Source organism: Eretmochelys imbricata, chromosome 9 (genome assembly GCF_965152235.1).
Source record: "Eretmochelys imbricata isolate rEreImb1 chromosome 9, rEreImb1.hap1, whole genome shotgun sequence".
Lineage (NCBI taxonomy): Eukaryota > Metazoa > Chordata > Testudines > Cheloniidae > Eretmochelys > Eretmochelys imbricata.
In genome coordinates, this window is record NC_135580.1 from 73,753,161 (window position 1) to 73,773,064 (window position 19,904).

The window sequence follows — 19,904 nt, forward strand, 5'->3', positions numbered from 1 at the left end:
TATTTTTTTTTTTGCTGTATCTAGCCTTTGATTTACTCTTTCCTGTTTGAGATTGTGGGCCAAATGCTACTCTGTGTCAGATCAGGGTATATCTGGAATAATTCCATTGACTTCAGTGAGGTTATCTGAGAGGAGTCTTTCAAGGCAAATTGAAAACTCATGTGAAGTGTTCGTACTTGAGTGAGTGAAGGTTTGCAGGGTCAAGATCCACTGAGATGCTGAGCACCCTCAACTCCCACTGATGCCAGTGAATATTAGCCAATGCTATGATCTGTCTGTTTTGGGACCAAGAGCCAAAACATTAACCCCCCTCCTCCCAATTCCCAAATTTAGTAGATTAACATGCAGGAGGAGGAGTGACAATTAGAGAACCAGATTATTTAAAAAAAAGAAAAGATAAATTGTGAGTCTTGTTCATTTATAGGCAATCTCATAGTCTGATGCTTATAACAGGTTTTTCTTTTACTTTTCATCATCTCTTCTGAGTGTTCTTTCTTGGTTCTCTGGATAGCGGGATGAATTCTATTCTCAGTTTGCATTGGTTGTAAACAAGAGTAACTCTACTGAAGGCTACAGAGTTATAATTTACCCCAATTTAACTGATGACAGAATCTAGTTTACCTCTGTTCAGAGGTAGAGTTCTTATCTGTCATGATTTTATTTCTTGGATCATATTCTATAGTGATAAATTAACTATTGTATTTGCAAACTGTTAGGTCATTTATAAATTCCGCTAACCAATCTGTTGCTGGAGTTCTTATTTCTGATTTTTTAATATTGTTTTAGAATGGCAATATTTGTATTTAAGATAGCCTTCAGATACGTTTTGCTTGCCTTGTATATATTCTTCATAGTTTTTTATTTTTATCTGAACCAGTGGTGCTCTGGTGTCATTACACATTCACCACATTAGTGTGGAGATCTACTCCTATCATTTCTTAATTAAAGGCGTGAGTCTGCAACCTACATTCAGATGGAAAATTGCACTTAATCCTGTGAATTAGTCCCATATTCAAGACCCCATATTCAAGAATTTGGACCAAACAGTACAGAATTCAATACTGGTTCCTATTCCACAATTTATCTGTCTGTTTATAGAGGGATTTTTTACAGTCTGTTAAACCAGATGTGAATCTCATTACAACAAATTTCCTTGGCTGAGTAGTTCAATGAAATAATTATAATGGAGAGAAAACCGAAACAAAACAAAACCCCATGAAGTCACCTTAACACATATTAAATAAATCTTAGAGGTCAAAGCCACAATCTTTTCTGCTTGCCAGTTCATGTTTAAATTTGTCCTCCTAAATTTAATAGTATGGGGCCCAAATCTGCTTTGTTGCCTTGGTGTAAATCCAAGGCCCAGTCTTGTCACTGAAATTTGTCCAACAATGGGATGTTCTCCATGCTGACCTCTATCTCTTGCAAGAAAGGAATTCAGTTGCCCCCTGGCACTGCAGAAGGTTTTCCTTGGTACATTGTAGGAAGAGGAGAGCTGAGGGGAAGATGTACATCATTTTACCCCTACTCACCAACTTGAGTTTCAAGTGGAAATGTAATATAACCTGAGGCTGTGTTACATATTTCCCTCCCCACATCCACTGTCCTATGATGGGAATCACTCTTTGAGAGTAGAGGGTTCCGGGAGCAGCTGCTGGCTGCAGAAATCCTGGCAACACAGCCCCGCTGGAGCTGCAGTGTCAGGGAACGAAGAGCTTTTGCTGGGGAGTTGAAGCTGGTGTGGAAGCACAGGGTTTTTGTGTGACTCCAGCCTGTTCTGCAGGTGTGGGGAGAAGTGCAGGCAAATGCCACCTCTCTGACAGAACAAGTGAGGAGCAATTTCAACAAGCAGAACCTCAGCGGAGATTTCTCATTTTGTCTCCTCCTTCAGGCTGTCTGAGGAGGTGATTGGGCCAGCGTAACCACGTTTAAGTCAGTGGCATTGCTATGAATTTAAATGGGTGTAACTGGGTACATGCTTTGAGGTAAAAAACAGAGTCTGTGTATCCTGAAAGTGAACATCGATTTGTGGAAGTAAAACATCCCCCTCAGCTCTAAGTATATTATTCTACATAGAGATTAGAATCTTTCCTTAAATCTTAAAAGATGAGAAATGTATTCTACCTTAATAGTCTCCTGGTCTTTATACCTATGAGAGTACTTTAGTACTTTTTACTAGAGTAAAATAGTTTTACAAGTTACAACCACTGCTCCCAACTTTCATGTGGTAAATAAGCACCCTGACTTCCACAATAAGTAAAAAAATCAAGCTAGTCCCATTTCAAAACAAGGCCAAAACAAGCCAATCCCTAAGAACTCCAACACTCTATGTGACTAGATCCCCCGGCGTGCAGCCTGGGACTGTGATGGGCCTGCTCTGCACCCCGACTCAGTTTCCACCCCCTTGCCCCTGCTTGCCAGGAGCTGATTTAAAAAAAAAAAAAAAAAAGCAACAAGCTACAAGCCCAACAAGCTACAAGCCAAAAACTATCCAACAAGCAACTCACAAGCCAATTAAGCCAAAAAGAAGCCCAGTTTCTGTGTTTTTTTTGCGGGTTTGGCATGTCTGGTTACAAGCGAGAGAGCTTAATAGCATGAGTTATGTATTCCAAAGCCCTGAGGCAGTGGATTTAGTTTAGGCAGGTTTGTAAGTCTCTTTAACAGATTATTTACTTTAAATATAATCCAGTTTCTTAAAAGGATACATTTTTCAATGCCCCATACTACAGTATGTACCTCTGAATAAAAAAAAAAACCAAAAAGCTTTTCCCGATTGTTTATTTGTATTACCACAGTGCCTAGGAGTGGACCAGGATTCCTTGCGCAGGGTTCTGTGAAAACACACAACAAAAAAGAAGCTCTAAGTAATTATTTTGAGCCAAAGACTGAGAAACAAAACTCTATATCTATAAAGTGCAGTCTTTGGGAAGTGAAATTTGTGTGAAGAAATCAATCGCATATTAATTTGTAGGTGTTTCAGTTTATAGTCCAGAGCCTTTAAAAATTAGGATAATTTAGAAACATGGTTATGCTTTATAAGCTATATATCATCTTTTCTTTTGAATGTCGTTTACTCATATAAGGAGTCCTTTTTACTTCAGTAGGATTACTTACATGATGAAAGTTTGCAGGATCAGGCCCTAATTATGCAAAGGTGAGAAAATGTGATCAAGACTATGACAAGTCTTCAACAGTACTCCTAACTTTGACATTCTTTTATTACTATAATTGATGCTTAGGTAGAGTAGAGTCTTTTCTACTTTGATTTCTTTTTCCTGGTGTTATGATTCACTCTTTTAGGAGGAGGATTGAAAAACTGTTGCAGGCTGCTTATTACAGTGTAACACAGATGGGGCAGTTCCAAATTGGATATCTGACCTATTTTGGAATTGCTCTTATCCAGTGATGAATGTCCCCTTGATTTAAAATTTTGATAACAGCAACAAAGATCTTCCTGGTGTTGCTGAGTTGTTTGGGGAGGAAGTGACTATTACCTGTGAGTTGTTCCTGCTGCTCTATAACCATTAACAAACAAAAGACCCAATCTTCAAACTGACCTCAGTGGGAATTCTGCTTACTTGAGGAATACAATGGTGCAGCCATGTTCGTATCATGATATTAAGAGAGACAAGATGCATGAGGTAATATCTTTTATTGGATCAGCTTCTGCTGGTGAGAGAGACAAGCTTTTGAGCTTAGACAGAGCTCTTCATCCGGTTTGGAACACTGTGTAGCTCGAAAGCTTCTTTCTCTCTCTCAACAATGGAAATTGGTCCAATAAAATATATTCCCTCACCCACCTTGTCTCTCTACTTGAGGAATGTAGGTTTGGGCTGTAGCTCTGTCCTGGATGTTGTTAATGTTGCTGGTGCACACATGGAATTTGTCAATTTAGGTGGATGCTACAGTAGAAGAAGAAGTGGAAACAAATACTTGCCAAATGAAAGCAAGCACAATTGGTAGGATTTTTTTTTTTAAATTATAGAATTTAGAGAATGAAAATGATCGAATTAAAAGGAGAAATTTCTCCCAGGAACATCTGATTTCACAGTTATCATTGCACTATCCTCTGAAGCACTTGGTGCTGTCAGGTATGGGATATTGGGGTAGGTGGTCTAGTGGTCTGATCTGGTCTGGCAATTCTTATATTTCAATCATTTCACTATTTAAATAAAATACAGATTTTCTTTGCTTCTCATCTCAGAAGGGAAGCACTGAGAAGAGAAAATAATGTAATTACAGTGCTTTTCATTTGTAGAGATGAGCGTACGTTATGAGTCATATCTTCAGCTGGTATAAATTGGTGCAGCTCTGTTGAGTTCAGTGGAGTTATACTGATCTACACTAGCTAAGGCTCTGTCCCGGTAAGTCTGCATAAGCTTTGATTCTTATCCCCATTTTGCAGACAAGGCACAGAGGCTAACCCCATTGGTGTGTTATATGCAAATGAAAGAACTGAAAAAAAGAAAATACTGGCACTGAGCATTCTAATTTTGCCGAGCAGATGTATGCCCTGCCCCCAAGTCTTCTTTATAATGTGGGGAAATGTGCACAAGGTTCAATAATGCTAAATAAACCTAATTACCTGCATGAAACCGATCACTGGTGGTTGGGGGTAAAAGCAGATGTGCACTAGTGTGGCAATAGGACCTAGATGTTTTAGCATGAGCACAATGTATGTAGCCATTTTCATTATTTAAAGACCATTCTAAAGTACTGCTTAACCTAAATATGTGGAAGAGTTGTGCTTAGGATAAAGAATGTCTGTGGCTGGCTCTCATGTGGCTGCCGCAGACATAGAAATGCTGCTTCTTTATATGAAACAGTATCTTCTGCAGCCAGTTCTTTAAAATATACTGGACACAGTATTGTTGCTAGCCCAGAAGCCTGGGAACCCCCAACATATTTTTTTTATTAGCTCGGAAAAGGAAGGAAGATCTTGTTGGTAAAGCATTGGATTAGGACTGTAGATCTGTGTTCTATCAATGGCGTTGGCATAGAATTTTGTTATGACTTTGGCCAAGTTGTATAGGTTCACATTTTCAAAAGTGCCCTTTTGTTGAGTGCCCAAATTTACTCACTGCAGTGTAAGCCCAGGGTTTGAACTTAGGCTCAGGCCTAATCCACCTTCCACGTACACACCCATTGCACTAACCCAGCTCCCAGGATCCCACGGGAGTGGAGAATCTGAGTCAAATTTGGACCCAGGGTTCAAGCCCTTTTGTACTAGTGCTTTGGGACGCCACTAAAAGTATTGCACAATCCCACAGGCAAACTTTCTTTATTCTCTGGATAGTCAAGTTTTGTGGCTAGCCAAGTTTTCCCACACTGCACCACAAAGGGCTAGAGTTGCCACTTTTGGGAGGGTGCTAGGTAGTCTGGGATATGGATGGCTGGACTCGGGCCTGCATAATGCAGTGTAGAAATTGGAGCTCCAGTTTGGGGCCACGTGTTCAACAATTCCTAACCTGGAGTTTACAAATAAGTGTTCGCAAAAAGAAAAGGAGTACTTGTGGCACTTTAGATACTGACCAATTTATCTGAGCATAAGCTTTCGTGAGCTACAGCTCACATCCGATGAAGTGAGCTGTAGCTCACGAAAGCTTACGCTCAAATAAATTGGTTAGTCTCTAAGGTGCCACAAGTCCTCCTTTTCTTTTTGCGAATACAGACTAACAGGGCTGTTACTCTGAAACCTGTCAAATAAGTGTTGACACTCAAGCTCTAGATTAACAAACCCAGGGACTGCTAACTCAGATTCTGCTAACCCTGGGCTTACATTGCAGTGTAGACATATCCTGTACAGACACTTGGGGGGTAAATCTGCTTTGCGTTAGCCTGCTACACGCTAGCTGTCCATGTGGACTGTGCTGTCATGCACTAAAAGTTCCAACATGCTGATCTACTTGTAGCGGGGTAGATCAGAGCACACTGTGGAGCATGGACTGCTAGTGTGCATCAGGCTAGTGTGAGGTAAATTTACACCCCAGTTTGCCATGAAGTGGGTGTTTATATAGATAAACCCAGTGACCAGTCAATACTTGGATCCATCTGAGTTATGCCTTTTGTTTCTGCCTTGCTCTCCCCCTCCGAGCCGCTCTGAGGATTAATGCTCGCATCTCAAGAGACCATCTAAAGGAACCAAAATCAGACTTCCTTCTGCTGAGGCAATATGTCACTATGCTATATTTCGTTTCCTTCCTCTTACTTATATATCTGTGCTCTGCTCTGGTCTACTCTGAACAGTTGTGGTCGTCTTAACACGTGTTTTAGGTCAGTTCCTACAGAGTTGATTTAGCACTTTATAATCTGCCTGCCATTGTGTAGTTTATCAATAATAATGAGCCCAATCTTGTATACTCTCTAAGGGCTTGATCCAAGGCTCACAGAAGTCAGTGGGAGTCTTTTGTTGACTTCAGTGGAAACAAGCTGAGCCCCATTGATTCAACTTGCTTCCTTATGGAGCTCAAATTATGGATTCCAAGGCCAGAAGAGACCATTGTGATCATCTAGTCAGACCTCCTGTATAACACAGTCCAGAGAACTTCTCCCAAATAATTCTTAGAGCAGATCTTTTAGGAAAACATCCAATCTTGATTTAAAAATTGTCTGTGCTGGAGGATCCTCCAGGATCCTTGGTAAACTGTTCTAATGGTTAATGTATGCCTTATTTCCTCCAGTATAAATTTTTTTCAGCTTCAGCGTCTAGACATTTGATTGTGTTATGGCTTTCTCTAGTATATTGCAGAGCTCATTATTAAATATTTGTTCCCCATGTAAAATTAACATGACCTTTTAGTGTCTCAACTACTACTTCAATGTACACAGTACCGTATCATGTCTAAATATGTTGCTCTTGTCCTTTCATTTGAGAAAACCCTCCAGCACTTTTTATTCAGAATAGTGCTAATTCTAAATAGGAGGGGTATATCCACAAGATTGTATATTAACACTTTTTTTTTTTAATGCTTTACAGTTACAGGAGCCATTGTCTCCATTTCTGAGAGGAGAAAGTTATTGCCCAGGGAATAATGTTATCTATGAAAAGACAATAAGAAAATACGAGCTGCTAAATCCTGAACAGGTAAATGTTTTCTTGCACAGCAGATTAATATAAATAATATAAAAAATCAAACACTTTTCTACTACTTTCTCAAGTTTTTGCTTCTCTTGGAAATTAAAGCAAATCTGATAGAATTGTTTTAGTATATGTAAGGGCTAAATCCTTACTTGAAATCAATGGAATTTCTTTTATGAGTAAGGTGAGCAGGATTTGGAACATCTATTGGCCAAGCTCGCAATGGCCTACACTCAACTTGATGGCATTTCTATGTCTGTCAATATGTAACGCAATAACTTTTGAATGTCACATCAGATCAGTTCGAAAATTTCAGGGAATGTTGTGTCCAGAACCCTGTTATTTTGGGAAAAATCAAAAGGAGAGAAATAGGGTACACGTGGAACCCCTATCTTCTCTTTAGCCAATCTACAATTTCAAGCACCTTTGCAGTTGTCTATAGATCAAACAACTGGTTGATGGCACCCATTAATGCCTTCCATCATAACAATACCCCAGTATAGAGTTAAGATGTTGACCCAGTGAATGTCCTATCTTCCAGATGGTGGGGGGAATGGGTGCCTACAGGGAGCTCTTATCATGGAAGAGACGGGGGTGAAGGGACCCTGGAATGGAGGGAGTGGGGGGCACACAGAACTCCTGGCATGGAGGGGGAAATGGAATGAGGGCTAAACAGAGCCCCTGCCAATGAGGGAATGGGGGGCGGGGAGGAAAAGGCACACAGCAACTGACATGGAGGAGAGAGTGGGGTCCCTGGTATTGGAGGAGGAAAGAATGGAGTGAGCACACAGAACCCATGGCAGGAAGGACATTGAGGGGAATTGCAGGGAGTCCATGAAATAGAGGGAGATGATGGGATGGCATGGTGGGAGCTTATGGGGGGGAAGGAGCAATGCAAGGAGCCCTTGGGGTTTGCAGTGAGCTTGGCCTTCCAGAAACTACGAAGTGTGCAGCCTGTTAGTTATACTTTCCCCAAAACCTTCCTTTTAAATTGAAGCTGAGAGTTGCTGTGCCTCTTTATTTGATAGTACTATAATTTTGAGCCTGAGGCCTGGTCCACACTGGGGAGTGGATCAATCTAAGTTACGCAACTTCAGCTATGTGAATAACGTAGCTGAAGTTGACGAACGTAGATCTACTTACCGTGGTGCCTTCACTGCGGTAAGTTGACGGTTGACGCTCTCCCGTCGACTCTGCCTGCGCCTCTCGCCCTGGTGGAGTACCGGAGTCGATGGGAGAGTGCTTGGCGGTCGATTTATCCTGTCTAGACTAGACGCAGTAAATCGACCCTCGCTGGATCAATCGCTGCCCGTCGATCCAGTGGGTAATGTAAACAAGCTCTGACTGTGGCACCTTTACTGTCATTGGTAACTACATTTGCATGGGGATTGTCTCACCGACTTCTAGAAATAATTCCAAATTGTATGAATTTGTTGTTCTATTTACCCAGGCTTTTAGAAAAACAAGACTATAAGGAAAGGTATTGTTTGGAATTTTACTCTGTTTCTGGCTAATTACATTGTGATGGAGCTGGTTGAACATTTTCAACTGAAAAAATTCACCACCAAAATTTGGGGTTTGATCAAAAACTTATTTTTCATTGAAAAATGTAATTATTGATTAGGTTTAATTTAATTTTCCTCAGAAAACTTTGCAACAAGATGACAATTAAAACATGAAATGTTTGGTTTGTTCAAAAACTGGAAAAAAAATTGTGAAATTTTTGATTTTTGTTTTCTTCCTCCTCTGTCTGCCACTGAATGCAGAAGAATAAACTATGTATAAAGGGTCTTCTCTCCCTGCATAACTTTTCCAAAGTTGGAGAAGTTTTGAGTGGAAAACGGGAAGGGAATGCCTGGACTTCTTTTTTTTTTTTAAGTCATACTTTAAGAGGAAAACTAGAAAAAAGGAGGAAAACAAAAACTGGACGTTTAAAAAAAAATATTTTACAAAAAAATTTCACCAACTCAAATATTCCATTTTAAGTACTAAGAAACAACAAACCACCATAGAATCTAGGGCTGGTGATCTTTAAAATGCATTATATGTGGAAATATTTATTTATTTAAATTATTTATTTATTTAAAGCACTGAAGTATATTGACTTCAATGGAACTTAAGTGTATGCTGCAGTGCTATGTTGAGTCATGGCCTAAACTAGCTTCTAGATTACTTACAATTTCTTTGTCACTCTCATATGCTTGATAAATTAAAAAAAGTTGCATTTTTCCTGCATTATAAAAACATAAATGATGTGGCATCATGTAGTCTGCATAATGTGTGAAAAATGTTGCAGATGTCACTATGCATCTGTGAAAATCAAAACTTGAAAATTCATGAAGCAAATTTACTGACCCATCTCCAGATTAAATTCAGTTCCAAATACTTTTCTTACTAAACTGTGCTGCAGTGAAAAAGCCAAGAAATATGTCTTTCAAACTTGATTTCATTTCCTAACGTCGGTGTTTCTGACTATAACAGGATATGTCAAAGGAACATATGTTAGAATAGTAATAGAATCTAAATATAAAAAACAAGTCGAAGTACCATTTCGTGAAATGGCATGTCTACGCTGAGACTGCATGGACCTAATGACATCAACCTTAACTCTATGCCGCTTGTGGGGGTGGAGTTATTAAGTCAGTGTAGCGGGGCAGTTACGTTAGCGGAAACAAAATTTAAGGCTATGTCTACGCCTACACAGCTTTTCGCGACATGGCTGTGTCGCTACAGCCGTACAGCTAAAAGTTGTGCCTAGTAGCCGCTGTTCATCGGCACTCCTGCCAACAAAAAACTTCCACTCCCAACGAGCAGCGTTGGCGTTGTCGGCAGGAGAATACTCCTGCCGACAGTGCGCTGTTCACACTGGCGCTTGTCGCAGCAAAACTTTTTTGTCTTCCAGGGTTTTTTTTTTTTAAACACCTCTGAAAGACAAAAGTTTTGTCGTTCAGTTGCCTGTGTAGACGTTGCGTAAGCTGCTCTGTGACAACCTAACTCTGTAGCGTAGACCAGACTTCAGAATGTCACAGCTAAATACAAGGTGGAACAGGTTATTTAACATAAGTAGTTAACACACATTTCCAGGAACCATTCAAGGTGAAGTGGCCTGTTAACCTTGAATGGTCCCTTGAAAAATGTGTTAACTTCTTATGCTAAACCATCTGTTCCACCTTGTATGTAGCAGTGATACATACTGAGTGTGTTTCCCAGCCCTGAAGAAGAGCTCTGTGTAAACTTTCAAAAGCTTGTTTCTCTCTCACCAATAGAAGTTGGTCCAATAAAAGGTATTACCTCACCCATCTTGCAATATTTGCCAACCCCTAATGCTCAAAAATCTTGAGTCAGGCTCACCAAAAATCACGAGTATGTAAAAATAATAGATGTGGTGGGTCTTTTTATTTGTCTTCTGGTTTTTGAACCTTTAAGGTGGACAGGGGGTCACATTTTGAAGCTTTCTGCACAGACACAAGAGCTAGAAACTTACTTTTTCTTTAAGAATGAAGGCTGAAATCATTACATATCCACTTGACTCTAGAAGCTGGGTCTTAAAGGAAAGCAGTAATTCTCATGAGACTCACGACAAAATCAGGAGAGTTGGCAACACTGCCTCCTTGTTTCTCTAATACACTGGGGCCAGCACAGCTGCAACAACTGTTAATGTGTTAATGTTGTACTATGCCAAATGACAAGCATCTATTTGTGGCATTTTCAATAATATAATTAAAATATTTGCCTAACTGATCAACATAAACTACCATTTGAGTTTTTCCATGCAAGAATGCATTTTATTCATGTATACAGAGGCTTTGTACGAGGGAGAGTAATGTTCTCTGGTTCTATAATAATCTTGAATTTCCTATGTATTTTTTTTAAAGGAGAAACAATACCAGTTTTCCCACCCGTCCAGTCAATCCCAGGTTAGCCATGTATGCCAGCAATCTGAACAGCCCCAAGTCATCCACCAATGCCAAGAAACACAAAGTTGCAGTCCCTGCGAAATAAGCTCAATCTCTGTGAGTGATGGTGGAAGAGGAACGAACACAGTGCAGAGGGTAACAATCCAGTGCTGCGAACCGGTAAGAAGAATTCCTGTTTAGTATTTTACTTTTCACAGCATATTAATATTGTATACGGTGCACAGCATTTTACCGAGAAATTAAACTAACGGTCCATGGGAGCTTAGTTTAAATTATATAGTGTGGAGATTACATTCTATATATCCTTTTTGAAAATGCTCAGAATAAGTTAAATTAAGAGCCAAAATGTTTATGTATAGATATTACTGCTGCAAATCTCAACTTTCCCATTTTCTTGTATTGTCAGCACAGTATGTGAAATGTTTGGTTAAGAACGTTAGAACTGGCAACAGTCTGACCTAGAAAGGGTCCTGCTGTAACATTGTTTCAGGTACCCTGTAATTTCTAGGGGCCCAAATGGAGGCATGTTTTGGTTGGAATCTGAGCAAGAGAGCAGTTTTCAAAGTCTGTCATCTTTATAATTATGTCACCTGCAGATGGAGATGAGAATTTTAAATAGATACTTTCCTCTCAGTATACAGATTATGGTATTTGGAGGCTAATTTTTCAATTGTGTGTGTGGAGTGAATGCCTCCGAAAAATTGTGTGTTGCCATTGCACTTGCAAAACCCCATGTTGGCATATGCCATTATAGGTAGTTACAGGAGGAACACAATCATCATGAAGCAGCTGAAAACTTTGACCTTGAGTACAGTAGTATGCCTAAAATAGAAAAGATTAGAAAATGTATCCTGCCTCAATAGGTGAATCCTTCTTTATATTCAGGCGTAAGGTAGGTAGATTGACTTGGTTCTGAACATCTGGTAGGAATTGATCGTAGTTTTTCTTCATCAGTGAGACTGTACGCACTTGATCATCCTCTCCTACAGAGAAAACAATAAAGAGACTCATTTTTCTTTAACAGCTACGGTCAATATATACATTTATCTTCCACATGCTGTTCAGCATAGCCATGTTGGGTCAGACCGGTGGTCTATCTACCCCAGTGTCTGTCTCTGACAGTGGCCAGTGCCAGATGCTTCAGAAGGAATGAACAGAACAGGGCCATTTTGTATGATCCATCCCCTGTCATCCGGTCCCAGCTGCTAGCAGTTGGAGGTTTAGGACACCTGGAGTATGAGGTTGCATTTCTGACCACCTTGGCTAATTGCTATTGCTGGATCTATGCTCCGTGAATGTATCTATTTTTTTTTTTTTTTAACCCAGTTATACGTTTGGCCTTTGTCCAACATCACCTGGCAACGATTCCACAAGTTGACTGTGCATTGTGTGGAAAACTTCCTTATGTTTGTTTTAAACATGCTGCCTGTTAATTTCATTGGGTGACCTTTAGTTTTTGTGTTATGTGAAGGGGTAAATAACGCTTCCCTATGCACTTTCTCCATACCATTCATGAGTTCATAGGCCTCTATCATATCCTCCCTTAGTCATCTCTATTCTAAGCTTGAACAGCCCTAGTCTTTTTTAGTCTCTCTTCATATGGAAGCTGTTTCATTCCCCAGTCGTGTTTGTTGCCCTTCTCTGTAACTTTTCCAGTTGTAATATATCTTTTTTGAGATGAAGCGACCAGAAATACATGCAGTATTCAAGGTGTGCGTGACCAGTTTATAAATTGGTATTATGATATTTTCTGTTTTATTATCTGTCCCTTTCCTAGTGGTTCCTAACATTCACTTAGCTTCCCTTGGAACTGTTCTTTGTCCCCTTGGGACTGTTCTTTGTCCCCTTGCACTGCCAACTTCATACCTTTTCCCATACCATTTGGAAAAGCCTCTCAACATATGTCAGGTGCCCTCCCTTTCCTTCTTCACAAAACTCTACAATATGCATCTGTTCCATGAAGCATAAGAGGGGCAGAGTTAAATAACTTAACTCTAAATTTCTAGACTTTCTTAGAATCCATGTTCAAAAATTAAATGGTTGAAAGTTATTTTGTTCATTATATATATTTCACACCTTAAATCACATTACTCCCAAACACGTGTCTTTTTATTTAGTACTGTGTACTACTACTTATCTTTCTAGTTTGTAAATCAGATCTTTCATTTATTAACTGATCATTCTTCTGTTGCAACTTAGGTGTCTCAAAGTTTGACTTGTTGGTTTAGTCACTGTTTATCCTTTTGGGGTTTTAACCAATCATGCAGTCATACCTCTAAAATCAATATTTTGCCTAAAGGAATAAACGAGAAATTAATTCATCCTCAACTTCTGAAACAGTCAGAAGTTCTCCATGAAGGAGGCATATTTATAGTGCCCTATCAGGATTACTTTCTGTCTGCACTTACCAATAAATTGTTAAATTAATGTGGAAATACTGAATTGTTTATTTAGTAGCAAAAATTACCATGTACTAAACTTACTATGTTAAACATGCTCTTCCAACATAATTAAGGAGTTAATAAATTCTACAACTTCCTCTACAATTATTTTAGCATTGTGTATCACATTTCCTTTTTTGAGAAATACTCAAAATTGACCAGAGGTTATTTTGGACTGCCTGCAAAATTTTAATCCCTTAGAAGATTCTGCTGGATGATATATGTAGCAGTTCCTGTCCCTAAAAATATAGCATCTAAAAACATTTGAAGGTACAAAATAATAAAACACTACAGAAGTGGGAGTGGTCTTTATAGCTGGAATACTTTTCTTTTCATGTTCTTTTTTAAAATTAAGGTATAGTACTCATTTTGAGAGTATTTGTTTTTCACCCTTCCAGAAAGTACTAAAGAAGTTTCTATCATTTAAAATTAAATGTGGAGGAGTGTACACTATTATATTCTATGACTTAGTTGGCAAATTTGTATAGTAATTAATTTTTAAAAATGTAATATCTCGTACCTCTTTAAAATGCCAGCCGTTTTAACAGAGATCAGATTCTGTTTACTCTTGAGTTAGTATTATATACTATATTTGTAATACCCCAGAGCAAAGAGAAGGAATGAAACAACTTTTGAGATATATCTGTGTTTCATACACTACCTGAGAACTATCTGGAATTATTTCCCCAAGATATAGTAAACAAAATACTCTGAAGAGATGAACCATCCATTCATAGATAAGAGTGTTGCATTTAGGTCTGATAATAGGAGTTTTTTAGTATAAATTTAAATCTTAGTTTTCTTTAAAGTTTTAGGACTAAATTATTTCTGTTTTTGGTTATATTTTAGAATATTATCTTGTATTTTTGACACAAACCAGGATCAAATCACAAACTGAGCTGCTGTTTAGACTTGAATGTTAGCTCCTTGGATATATTTCTATGTTTCTGTTTTTAAATAAGAATATCGTGTATACATTGATACAACAGGAAAGGTGTATTATTCTATACTTCAACTTCCATTGAAGTTAGTGGAACTACTTGCATGAGTTAAGACCATCAGGATTTGGCTCATGGCTTGTAAAAGTATGTAACATAATAGGGTGTGTACGTTTAAAAAAAAAAAAAAGCATCTCACTGAGCAGTTATGGACTTGATTATGAAATCTTTATTCATATTAGTACTTCCGCTGAGGACATTGTCCGTACTCAGTTGAGTAAGAGCTATAGGATTGGGCCCTGAACTTCCATTCATCTTACAGGACTGGACTCTTTGTGCTTTCAAGATACTTTGCCTAATATCACTATAATTCTTAAACAAGAATAAGACCTAGTGCTATGGCTGAACAGTTTCTTAACATTTTTCCTATTGCTGCAGGTTCTAAGGTTCTGTCTGTGGTCCTATGTTTGTGCTCTCTCTCTCTTTTCCCCCATCATACCTTTTTCTTCATAAAACAAAGAGAGGCCTTTTTTTCAAATAGGTAAGTCTGAAAGATTAGACAACAGATCTTCTAAATTTGGTAAAAATCAAAATGAACCACCACTATTTTTAAACAGACAGCATTTTTTAGAGTAGGTTGGAATTATTTACTACTTGTATATATAAAGTGGATTTGGTTCTGGATTTTGCTTATAGAGCAAACTACACTTATATACACATAATAAAGCTGAAGTTGTAATTCTTCATCCTACCCACTAAGCAAATGCAGTCGCTGTCTCGCTTCACCATTACAATTTTACTTATTGTTCAAAACTTTGGCTGTAACAATTAGACAAAGAAATGCAGCTATGTCTTGACATGAATCGTGGACTAGACATTTTATGGTGCCCCTACTCATTATTCATATTCCTTGACACACTATCAGAATGATTAAAAGTATTAAAATGTACTTTTCTCCAGTAATTTAAATGTCACTTAATGTTTGTGTAGCACCTTGGTGACATAGAGTGGGGTGGAGCTGCTAAGTGTAACTTTTATTATCTTATAAAACTGAGGTGGCAAACCAAAAGAGAATTTTGTTTCACAGAAATTTCTGAAACATTTGTGTTCCCATGGTTACTCATTTGGCAAAAGATGGCAACGTATGGTAAGAGACTATCTACCTACTCCTCACCTTGTTTACCAGTTCTGCCAGAGACAAGAAAACCGATGCCTCTATTTGGCAAAGGCAACAAGCTGCAACTCAGTTAACAAATGCAAACATCCAACAGGCAAAGTACATTACATTTTATTCATTTATGCCCAAACCCTTATCCTACTAAAATTAGTGGCAAAGCACTAGTTGATTTTAACATGACCAGGGTTTGGCCCTTACAGAACTACGATACGAACCGTAAGTGAGCACAGGGTACAAAGAAAACATAGCAACATATAATAGTAATCAGAGAAAAATCAGTAAAGGCCAAAGACTAGTATAACCCAGTGTAAATACTGGCTCTTGGTCTTCCCCAAACTCCACCTTTTTTAGATTGCTGTTGCACACTGAGCTGATGTTTTCAGAGCACTATCTAGAGAAACTGCATGATTTCTTTCTTGAATGGTAACAGCTAATTTAGACCCCCTCATTTTATGTATCATATGTATAATTGGGATTATATTTTCCAATGTGCATTACTTTGCATTTATCAGCACTGACTTTCATCTACCATTTTGTTGCCCAGTCACCAAATTTTGTGAGATCCCTTTGTAACTCTTTGCAGTCAGCTTCGGACTTAACTATATCAAGTAACTTTGCCACCTCACTGTTTACCCCCTTTTCCAGATAATTTGTGAATATGTTGAACAGCATTGGTCCCAGTACACATCCTTGGGGGGCTCCCACTATTTACTTACCTCTCTCCACTCTGAAAACTGATCATTTATTCCTATCCTTTTTTTTCTATCTTTTAATCAGTTACTGATCCATGAGAGGACCTTCCCTCTTATCCCATGATTGCTTACCTTGCTTAAGAGCCTTTGGTGGGACCTTGTCAAAGGCTTTCTGAAAATCCAAGTACACTATATATCCATTGGATCATCCTTGCCCACATTTGTTGGCCCCCTCAAAGAATTCTAATAGATTGGCCAGGTATGATTTCCCTTTACAAAAGCTGTGTTGACTCTTCCCCCAACGTATCATGTTCATCTATGTGTCTGATAATTCTGTTATTTACTATAGTTTCAGCCAATTTGCCTGGTATTGAAGTTAGGCGTACCAACCTGTAGTTGCTAGGATCACCGCTGGAACCTTTTTTAAAAGTCAGCATTACATTAACTATCCTCCAGGCATCTGGTACAGGGGCTGATTTAAGGGGTAGGTTACATACCACATTTAGTAGTTCTGTGATTTCATATTTGAGTTCCTTCATAACTCTTTGGTGAATATCATCTGGTCCTAGTGACTTATTACTGGTTTATCAATTTGTTCCAAAACCACCTCTTATCAACATCCCCATCTAGGACAGTTCCTCAGATTTGTTATCAAAAAGAATGACACTGGTGTGGGAATCTCCCTTGTATCCTTTGCAGTGAAGACAGATGTGAAGAATTCATTTAGCTTCTCCAGAATGGCCTTGTCTTCCTTGAGTGCTCCTTTAGCACCTTGATTGTCCAGTTGCCCCACTGACTGTTTGGCAGGCTTCCTGCTTCTGTATCGTTGCTGGCAGGACTCAGGGAGTTCTAATGCAATATTATACATCTTGATTCAACATAATCAATTCATTGATGCAGCATAGGTGTTAAATTCTCAGATGTTCTTTGTGTGATTTTTGAGCTTTAGTTAACAGAAAGCTGAAATGAGAAGAAATAACTAGCCACAAAAGGAAAGGCAAGATGCGTTCTAGTAGTGATCCAATAGAGATCCTACTCGGTTTTAAGAAAAGAGAACTAACATTCAGGAATTTTTAATCCGATTTTCACTTTTAGAACCTAAAAATGCACTACAATCGTAGTCATACAAGGTTAGTATATTTTAACTCATTTTACTGTAAAGAAAAAAGAGCAATAGTCCTTGTTTGAATGGTCTCCAGGGCTGCTTAAGTAGGCCAACACCTGTTGTGTGGTAAGACATTTTATTACCTTCTGGGCTGTAAGAATGCTCTTTGTTCTGAGTTGCTTATAATTCCAAGGCTGAATTTAAGGAAGTAAGGATGGAGTGACTCCCTGCATTCTTAATCTCCTTCATTGATTTCATTTTAAATGTCCAGTTTAAAGTGATTTTAACATATTCTTGTAGGCATTAAAATTAGTTTTAATGGTCTATTACATAATAATAGTTTTATTCTGTGATGATAATGCATAGTCAGCATTAGCACTTCAACAAGAACAGATAAGTGGCTCGGCAACTTCAAGGTGAGTAGGGAAAAAAAAGAGTACAAATTATATAAGAGCAGGGAACATGACAAAGATGTGTGGAACAGATAAAGCAAGGGGAGGGAGATAAACTTTAAAAGGAAGAAGTTTATTCTGGTGACTCATGTTTTTCACTAGAATTATACAGGAAATGAAACAGTTCTTTAGGACAGTAATGAAAGTTAACCCTTGCTTGTTAATCTGCAGCTTTAGAGAGAATTTACCTGTCCCTAGCCACTGGTGCCTTCACTCCTACTCCTCCAGATCCTCCCACTTCCGTTTCAACGTGCTGTGCTTTTGTATATAGAGTTAAATAGGAGCATGCCAATTGTAATGAGTGAAATCAGAACCTATGGAGAATTTTTGAAAAGTTAGAGAAGTTTTTTCATAGCACGTTACGGTTAATATTTGTGTGTATGTAAAAAGAAACCCGCATCTCTGAGGTTGAGACACATTTCATTTGTGCTTAGGAAGACATTATGGAATGCTGAGGTATCATTCAATTAAGACTGCTTTTGCAATGCTGCTGCACTCAAAAACGTTATTTGGTTGCTCCACAGAATAAATGAAAGATGTCTATGGAAACCAGCCTCAGTCTAGGTGACTGTAGTCATGCGTACTAAATTCTGCAGTAAAGAAAAAGAGGTTCTTCTTTGAATGGTGGTCCCTATAAGTATTCCAATTGTGGGTGCACATTCCTGCCGGGTTTTCTTAGCAGTGTCCATTGGCCTGTATGTGTGTCAGCAGAGGTTATAAGAGGCTGTGCGGGTCAACACCTCTCCAGTTCCTTCTTACTGCCGCATGGCCTGAGTCAGAACTCCTGTTCCTTTGAGCTCTTAGAGTGCTAGTCTGTTGTATATCATTCTTGTTTTGTTTACTTGTTTGTTGTTTAGAGCTTACTTTGGTGGATCCTTCCTTTTGTTCTACTGCTCCATACGTTAGCACCACTAGCTTCCTCTTTCTCCAGATTGCAAGTGTATTGTAAACCACAGTGACGGAATAAGTGATCTTATTTGAGATCCTGGTTCTATCATTGTCCATCTAAATTGCAGTTTAATTTGCTTGATGAAGGGTCCTGAACCTATAATCCTTAAAGCATATCTTCCAGAATGCCAGTGTGTGTGTTAGAATGCATGATTTGAGTTAGTGTAGCTATGGATAGTTGAAAGACATTTCCATACACAATACAGTGGAAGCAAAAATCATGAAGAAAATCTGGAAGTCATCAACAGTTTTTGTTTTTTTATTCATTCAGTGATATTTTTTTTTTGGTGTGGTTTCCCCTGCCCCAAATGAATGCTGAAAAGTTTTTTTTCCAATAATTTTTCTCTCCCCTGCTCCCACTGGGCTGTTGAATTTGAATTGTCTGTGACTACATAGTGCGTTGAGGTCCTGAAGGGGTGATTCAGGCATCTAAGTCCAAAATTCAGATTCACAAAATTCCTGTGCTGCTGCCACCTATCCCTGTAGGTGCTTAAGTTTCCATGGGTGAAGTCTGCTAGGCCCTAAATTTCTGCTGTTGGGCATCTGCTCGGTTTCCTCGGTCCTGACACAACTGAGCAGCTCCAAGCAGGGTTCACCATAGGCATTCCCCAGACTGTCTCACTTGTGGGGCACAAACTGGTTAGGGTGACCAGACAGCAAGTGTGAAAAATCAGGATGGGGTTGGGGAGTTAATAGGTGTCTGTATAAGACAAGGCCCTGAATATTGGGACTGTCCCTATAAAATCTTGATATCTGGTCACCCTAAAACTGGTAGACATGCTCAGAGGCAGCCTTAGAACCTATTGGCCAGATCAAGCCCAACACAAAACACAACTGGAGGAGGAAGTGATGGTGCCATCCCCCCTCCTTATGACTTTTAGTCCAGGGGCTAGAATGTTCCCTCAGGGCTGGGCGAGAGAGAGACTAGTCTCTAGCCCACTGGTGGGGGCACTCACCTGGGCCGTGGAGGACCTGGGTTTTGAATCCCAGCTCCACATCAGGCAGAGGAGGAGGTGAACCTGGATGTCCCACATCCTCGGGAGTGCGCTAACCTCTGGCCTAAAAGTTGTAAGGGGAGCATAAGTGCCACCACTATCATTTTTCTTGAAAACAGCTGACCTGGCTTAGCTGCCTAACTCCAGGAGAGGGTTAACCG

At 39.1% G+C, this 19,904-nt stretch overlaps 1 protein-coding gene across 1 annotated transcript in view; it reads left to right on the top strand.

Moving 5' to 3' along the window:
- The window catches only part of POF1B (POF1B actin binding protein), a 44,723-nt gene that overhangs the window by 9,352 nt on the left and 15,467 nt on the right, over positions 1-19,904 (top strand). Inside the window, exons 2-3 of the mRNA XM_077827165.1 lie at positions 6,977-7,084; positions 10,954-11,154. Coding sequence (XP_077683291.1) covers positions 6,977-7,084; positions 10,954-11,154 — 309 coding nt within the window. The remainder of the gene's footprint in view (positions 1-6,976; positions 7,085-10,953; positions 11,155-19,904) is intronic.